This window comes from Alosa pseudoharengus, unplaced genomic scaffold (genome assembly GCF_046254945.1).
Source record: "Alosa pseudoharengus isolate Yale_2024_CS ecotype anadromous, Long Island Sound unplaced genomic scaffold, YU_APseudo_1.1 YU_APseudo_1.1_scf_13, whole genome shotgun sequence".
Taxonomy (NCBI): Eukaryota; Metazoa; Chordata; class Actinopteri; order Clupeiformes; family Clupeidae; genus Alosa; species Alosa pseudoharengus.
The window spans coordinates 30109741-30117628 of record NW_027468598.1 but is presented as its reverse complement, the minus strand read 5'-3'; the positions used below and the strand labels follow the sequence as shown (position 1 = coordinate 30117628).

General features: G+C 41.0%; 1 protein-coding gene across 1 annotated transcript; it reads right to left on the bottom strand.

Moving 5' to 3' along the window:
* Positions 1-1846: 1846 nt before the first annotated feature.
* On the bottom strand, positions 1847-6248 carry slc25a27 (solute carrier family 25 member 27). Its single transcript, XM_076281618.1, has 9 exons — positions 5818-6248; positions 5517-5704; positions 5083-5171; positions 4417-4539; positions 3840-3952; positions 3579-3663; positions 3213-3305; positions 2537-2639; positions 1847-2132 (listed from the first exon to the last, which is right to left on the bottom strand). Exons 1-9 carry the CDS (start codon positions 5912-5914, stop codon positions 2061-2063), a joined length of 963 nt encoding a protein of 320 aa, XP_076137733.1. The 5' UTR covers positions 5915-6248; the 3' UTR covers positions 1847-2060.
* Between the last annotated feature and the right edge of the window lie 1640 nt (positions 6249-7888).

Here is a 7888-nt window from a genome sequence, read left to right as displayed (position 1 = left end):
CTGAGCGGCCTGACCAAACAAGGTTGGGATGAAAAAGGCGCTGATCCCTGGTGGAGAGAGAAAGATTGATTAAAACGACCCGTTTTAACTGAGCCCACAGTTCGGCACCAGATCAGCGCCTGGTTCGGTCCGGAGTCCAGCGCAACCAGGGGGAAAGGGCGGGGGTCTTAGGAGCATCACGTTCACTACACCACTATCGTGCCGATGAACCTGCTTGTCTTTTTTCTTTACTCTTATTTGCATGTAGCCAAAGCTGTCACCAAACCACAAAGACAAAAAGCAGCTGAATACCATTTCCATTAAGACATATAGAGATACGACCACTGCTGCAATATCTATTTCGATCTTCCAGCACGGTTATATCTGTGGGTTTTCGGTAAAACAGGTCAGATTCACCTATCGATGCATTGCAGTGTGTGTATCTGTTTGTTTGTTTGTGTCTGTGTGCTTTCACACTTTGCATACTAAACACACAAGTGCTGTAACTATATTGTCAATGAACTTGTAACGTGAGAAATATCATCATAACTGTTTATTGCTGCGTCAGTTACGACTTGTGTCACTCCGTCAAATATCCAGTCTTGTTAAGTACGTATGAGTAGTTCTTTAAAAAAAAAAAAAATACAATTTTGAAAAGGCAATGTTTTCCATTTTCTCTGTGCAGATGTACTGTATAGCAGCCTTTTGTGCTTTTGAAGAACAAATAAAGAGTAAGTCTAACACAAACAAAAACAAATCTTGTGTTTACCGGTTTCATTTCAGAACAGCATGCATCTGTTCATCATCAATGAAACTGCAACAGAGGGTCGGATTGAAGCCTCTCAAGCTCAACACAACTTGATATTACATACAATACAACTTGAATTTCCCCTTGGGGATCAATAAAGTATCTATCTATCTTTAACCAGCATGCAGGCAGCCATGGCACCACAGACCACCAGGCTATTAGTTAAGCCATAAACTTCATTACCGACCACCACCACTGAGACGCTAACTAAACTTCTATCAGGGTTCCTAATTATTACAGTCAAGGACTGTAAAAAATAATTTTTAGCATACACATAAGTGTGTGCTTGTCCACAGATTGTGCCTCTTTGCAGTAATTTACAGTGTATTAGCCGCGTTGTGTATACATCACAGGACAATGTGTAATGCAAATGAATGTATTAACCGCACCTGTGTATTAGCCATGTATTAACAGTGCCTAATAAATCAGAATCAGATTGTACTTTAATCATAAAGAAGAATGAAGAAAAGAAATGAAGAGTTCAGAGGTAAAACCCTCTCGATCCTTCTGACTACTTTTCTTTTAAAATAGCATTTTTTTATCGTATGGATTTTTGCCTACAAATCGATATTTCAGACGAGGAAGAGAGTGGTAATTAGCAGGTTTGTGTGGAGAGCATTCACTCACCCTGTACACAATGAAAATGCTTTTGTTGTGGAGGTGATTGATTGACAACGAGCAAAAACTATGTCCAAAGAGCTATATACTGACAAGGTAATGTTTCACAAGTCTCGCGAGATATCTTCGGGCCGCTATTCTTGAAGTTGCATGGCTGGTTCTCTCGTTAGCAACTAGGTACGGCTGTGCTGCATGGCTATGCTAGGTGAACAATTCCTCTATTATAAGTTTGCTTACCATGAAATTGGCTTCGTTAAGGTTATTATGGTGAAAATCTTACCTTTAAGTCACTATAAATATGCAGTACAAAACCTCAATAAAAAAGTATGTTTCCAAAAAGATTTCATGACTTTCTCCAGGCTTGGAAAATGGTAATGTAACTTTTTTTTAATTTGATTTTTTTTAGGATTTCCATGACCATGTTCCATTGATATGTTATGACAACAGAATGTCTTTTGGCATTAAAGACCTTTATTGAGCCATTGCCAATGCCCTGCTCATAAACAGCTATGCTCACTAGAAAACTGAAGGCTGGGTTCCCCTTCTCTTCCATGTACAGTTTGACGGCCTTATGCCTACTGTGTACTTAAGAGGTATACTGTATCAAGGCTTCCAGTTTGGCAGCAGGCGTTAGACTGAGGAGATGCCCATGGCGTTAGAATGAGGAGACCCCCATGCCCTTGCGAATCTGCTCGAAGGTCAGCCAGAAGGTCAGGGACCAGGGAGCCTGCAACAGGACCACACATCAGCAGCCATATCACAGGAAGGAAATGGTGATTAGCTCAACTAGGTTAGCTCTTTGATATCTGAAATAGAAGTGTTTCACTTCTAGTGGCACTTTTAAAAGTATATGAAAATGATTAGTGCAAAAACATCAGTGAAATGGAAATTCAGGATGTATGTGAGCAAGGACCGAAAAGGTTATACACTAAGCAAGAGTCCATATTTGTGAAGCCCCCAGTAAGTTAATTGGTTCATAATTTCTGCAAAATACAATTCTAAACTACACCCTCCTGGACTACACCATTTGGCAATACTCAATTATCTCTAAATAACAGACAGCTGAATGCATCCCTATGCTAGTGAGCAGGCAGGTCAACGGCACTAACAGTGTGTTTAATAGTACCTTACCATTCTCATCCAGGTCGGTAGGAAGCCCTTATATAGAGACCAGAACCCTTCTCCTCTCACAGACTGGATCAGACAGTCAATGGAGGACTTGTACAAAAGGCCCCTGAGAGAGAGAGAGAGAAAGAGAGAGAGAGAGAGAGAGAAAGAGAGAGACTACAAAAGTCACCCATCCATACTAAACAGTCTTAATATATGAAGGGCAGCACAGAGTTTTTCATTGCATGTATTTGCTGTAATGGCTTCAGGGCACAGATTTTGCAGTGCCTTGAAGCAGTGCTCATTTTCCATGAGGCTAAGTGCATAGAATTTAATTTCTAAGACAACAGTAGGCCCTCATAAAGAAAGTGTTCATGCATTTGTATTTTCTCTGTGTATGTGTGTGTCTGACTGAGATACAAGCCAGACTCAATACAGACTGAGATACAAGCCACAGTCAACTACGAACCTTGTTGCTTTCGGAACTTTTCACCTAAAATTGTGTCTATTTTATGAGGTAGAGAATTACTCCATAATCTCCAAATTGCCTCCAGGACCAACCACACGCCTGTCAGTGATTCTGGTGGTAAAATATGAATTTTTCTTTGTGTTCTCTGGTTTCGGTTTCTCACATCAGGCCTACAGTACAGCATGTGCCTGTTCCCAGCTGGGACATACAGAAGCTTGAGTCAGACCTGACCTGCCATGTGAATCTCTGGGTTGGTTCATGATTCTTGTCTTGACCACATCAGCTGGTGTCCCCATTGTAGCCGCCACCAGACCGGAACAGATACTTTGGGGAGAAAAGGATTTTACATACAGTTAGTGTATCTAAGGCTGTCTATGGCGGTGTTGAAAACGTCCATCAAACTGAGGAACTAGAAGTTGCACACCCAAGATCTCTTCCATTGCCGTTTTAAAAAAGTTAATCGAGTGTTTTTGTCAAAGTGACGAAGCAATTCCTAAATTTTTAAGTATGACTTATTTTAATAGCATCCTATCCCACAGATAACACCGTTCTTTATTGCGTCTGCACTTAGAAGAACTATGTTTTTGCTTCCTTCACCTGGCCAGCCCGTGACAGATACTGTCGTCTTCCACTGGGGTATTTCTCAGCAGAAAGTGCTTCACAGTGTCATACGTAGTGAGATCTGAGAAAATATGAAAAAGGTAAAAAACAAAGATAAAGCTTGATGTTACTGACTATCTACTGCAAATGTTTATGTTAGTAGAGTCACAGTCATATATATGAACCTCCTAGGTTGACCAACGCAGCTCTCTGTAACTAAATGTTAATGTTAGTAGAGTCATAGTCATAGATATGAACCTCCTAGGTTGACCAATGCGGCTCTCTGGACGTTGGGTACCCATCCGGCCCAGAGACCTCGGATTCCCCCCTCTGAGAAAATCTTCACGAAGGCGTGGAGAACGCCCCGCACTCTACAGCACAGGGAAAAAAAAAAAAAAAACTATACAAATAAATTATACACAAAGCTATGAGGAATTATACTCAAATTCTTTCACCGTGGTCTTGCAGTGTCAAGTTAACCCTTATCTGAGTTTCTTGCTGGCAGTCTTCCTCTAATTGTACACAGATATGTACACAGATTTGTCAAAAAGTGGATCTGAAGAAGGCCGCATGGCCAACATGTTATCCAATAAAATATACATTTAGGCCCAGAGTGTGCAACACTTTCTTCTTATTTTTTAAAGTTTATCACCAGAGGTCAACACCTTGTTGTTATTATTAGTGCCTTGTTATTGTAATCTCAGCTTCACTGAAAATGAGGACTACCCTCATCGGACCTCCCAGAATAAATAAAAGTTGAATGAATGGATGAATGCATGAATGAATGAATGAGTGTGCGTTATTCTTTGCCTATATGCATACTGCCAGTCCTTACCTTGGTTCCTTCCCCTCCAGGATACGTCTGCCCTCCATCTGCATCTGGACCTTCACCAGGTCTGTAGGACTCGCCAAAAACTGGCCCACGGCACCGGCCAGCATTCCACTGATCGCCGCTTTCCTGCGTGCGTGCAAACACACCCGACACACTTTTACATTTACATCTATTCATTCAGCATTATTCATTTTATCCAAAGCAAGTTACAAAAATTAGGAATAACATTGAAGCTACAGTACAGGGGAGATCTTGCAATTAATACAAGTGGCAGACGAATGAGGAGGTGGAGCAGGGAAAAGGGAAATGCATGGTGTGAAGAGATAGCCTGGTCCTACCAGACTCTCGTACATTTCATAATGTACAAAGAGTCTGGCCACTTTCCTTTGCCAAGCGTTAACTTCCTTGAAGGCGAGTACTCTGTTGAAGTTTAAAACTATTGGATCTGCCCAGAGCCACTCTGGATCTGCCATAACCAATCGCTAACGTTTGGTTGTGACGTATTCTGGCTCAAACTAGCAGACCCAGACGACTTTAAGGGAAAATTTAGCAGAAGTATGTAGGAGGACAGAGCCAGGCTAGTGAAGAGACACAGCTCAGTTCATTTTGATAACAAACCTACAGAGGGGAAGAATGGAATATACAGAAGTATTTCTGTGCTCTTCATACCAGAGGGGGAAACTTCCATCAGTGTTTCTCCCGAGAACGTGCTCTCTCAGCTGTTCATAGGCCAGCATCCGTCCTCCTGAATACACAACCTGAAAGACAAAAAAAAAGTAATTGATAATTAAACCCGCTGTTACAACTAAACTTGGTGAACGAGCTATCTCAAGCTTTTATGCAGTTCAGCTTTGGAACCAACTTCCAGAGGACATCAAAAAACTGTTCTCCGCATAAAAAAATAAAGACTTAAGAGCAAACTAGCTGATCAAGTGCACAGCGCTTACTTTTAATCAGATGCCCTCTGTGTTTTATGTCTTTGACTTTTAGTATGGCCTTTCTTGAATTTCCCCTTAGGGATCAATAAAGTATCTATCTATCTAGGCCTTTTCTGCTGTAGATCGATAAGTCACTCAAATACACAAATAGATAACTTTACCAACATGTCTATAGACTGCTGGTGTGACGCCTTGCCATAGTTTCAGTGGACCCTCCTCCTGAACAATACCAATGGCAGTCCGGAGCATTCCCCTGTAGCTCGGCTGGGAGGTGGACGTCACACCGGTACGCCTGGCAGCTGCTTCGCCTTGCACCTGTAGCCTCGTTTTAGTCAGATCCAGTGGGAATGTGACTGTATACAAATATAATAGCTTGGTTATTACACGCTTTCGGGTCTGGGCTAATAAAATTAATTGACATTTGGCGCATAGTTTGACTAAGCATTCAAGGACGACGGCCACCTACCAAATTCAGCAACCGAGGCTGCACACGCAGACAACATGAACTTTGTCAACCGCGGCCACTTCGGGACTTTCGTCTGCTCATCCTGAGATATGTCCATTAGAGTTGCAGACGGGTAAAACTAACGTTGTAGGCTAATGCTTGGCTATAATGTCGATACCATGTGTGATACACAGGACAACGGCAAGGACCTGTTCAAACCAAACGCATTGGCAATCAATTAGGTTAATGACCGGGGTAACAAACGCACAGTAGATCTGCCTAGGTGACACTGTCGCCTCGTGTATTTCATCTGTGTGAACTCACTGAGTCGTCTTTATAATGTTGTAGTAGCCATATCTTTACAGTAGGCTAGGCTAGACAAAGTGGAATGCAGATATGAATTCCCCCAAAACCACTACGAACGCATGTTACGAACCACGCCAATGCATGCAGCATTGCTTCTGTTTACAAGGGCAACATACGCTAGGTTCACGTGTCTCACGTCACGGTGATCAGGAAGTATTTCAAGAGCTCTGGATCGGCCATATTGGTAAGGTCACTATTTGCGAACAGAGAAACGAGAGTAGGCTACTGGTAAACGAATCGTATGGAAGCATATGAGTAGCTTTATTCAAATGAGAATGCAATATGCAATTCAAAATGACATTACATTATGCAATTGCCAATTCATTATGTAATTTAATATTGCAATTTGCAATAATTTCCAACAAATTGTATTTTAATTTGCAAAGTGACAATGCAATCCTAAAATCAATTTGAATAATTTTGGTTAAAAAATAGAATAAACATGGATTGAATTCCATTTTGCCATGGTACTTCAGTCTCAAAATTCAAATGGCAATTCCTTTTGGGTCCGTGTAACGCTTTGCAGTGCTTTGTTCTATTTGCTCCATCCATCTGATCCAAATAAAAAATGTGTTCAATAATCCAATTCTCCATTTTTTTTAACTGGTCAGCAAATAGATAATTGCTGCTATTTTCTAAATGTGTCATTAGTCAAGATAAAGAAAAAGACAGAAACTGGATTGGAAACAAAAGTAAAATTCAGTTAATATTGGATGTTTGCCCTTTTTACCGTTTTTGTTGGGGTGAACCACACGCGTAGGGGGTTGCCCTGATACATATTGGCGCGCGGTGTTGGTGATCACATTTTATCAGCGGATGTAGAGATGGAGGCCTATCAAACACAGTTCAGCTTGCATCAAGGTGCCAAGCAATTGATAATGTCAGTTCGAGATCAGAACTTCAGATGCAGAGGGAGACATTGCTGCATCCTGATACCTATGAGTACGTGTGTAGAATGTTCATGTTCTGGGAGGCTTTGGAGACCTACATGATCCAATGGACTTGAGCCGTAGCCTATAGCAATGTAGGCTATTTGCTGTTGAAATTAATAAATAGATAAACTGATAAATTAGGCATATACTCACTGTTGTGTCTTCGTTTAGCCTAATGAAACATAGTCTAGCGTAAAGTGTTAAATAGCAAAAATGTCCCATGTCAAACAGTGCTTGGGGTAGCCTCTATAGCCTAGACTGACGTCGATGGCAAAGAATTCTGCTTTGGGGAATTATTTGCTATGGTATGGCATGGCCATGGTATTCAAATATACTGTAGATATGTTCAACATAGGCTGAAAGTTATGTTTAACGTGCCATCTCCCAAAAATCGGCGAAGTTTTAGTTATTAATCACTAAAGTAATGAGTCAAAATCACGCACAACTTAGGCGGCGCTCTCTTCCACCATCTAGCCTGGCCCAGCTAGATGGTGTTCTCCCCCAGGTGCTCGTGGTTCAGTCCAACCAAAAGCTCAAAAAAGGAAAATTAGAAAATTGACGCATCATTTCAATTTTTAACTTCTGAACAGAAAACCGTAACTGTGCTTAATTGAAAATCAAAATATGCAACAATAACCCATTTACTGTGCCGTCCTAAAGAATGGATAACGGATTTTTAAGCCTATTTTTATATTTTTTCATGTGAATTCTGCAAATAGAACATAGCACTGCAAAGCGTTACACGGACCCTTTTGCATTTCAATTTTCAATATTCAGTTTAATCATTTAACTGT

What these genes read in the sequence shown, in the direction of transcription:
- slc25a27 (XM_076281618.1), bottom strand. Translation starts at nt 5,914, where the DNA reads ATGGACATATCTCAGGATGAGCAGACGAAAGTCCCGAAGTGGCCGCGG. An exon ending in CACCAGCAGTCTATAGACAT is followed by an intron (nt 5,172 to 5,516) that starts GTTGGTAAAGTT and finishes TTTGTCTTTCAG; the next exon opens with GTTGTGTATTCAGGAGGACG. An exon ending in CCCAGAGATTCACATGGCAG is followed by an intron (nt 2,640 to 3,212) that starts GTCAGGTCTGAC and finishes TCTCTCTCTCAG; the next exon opens with GGGCCTTTTGTACAAGTCCT.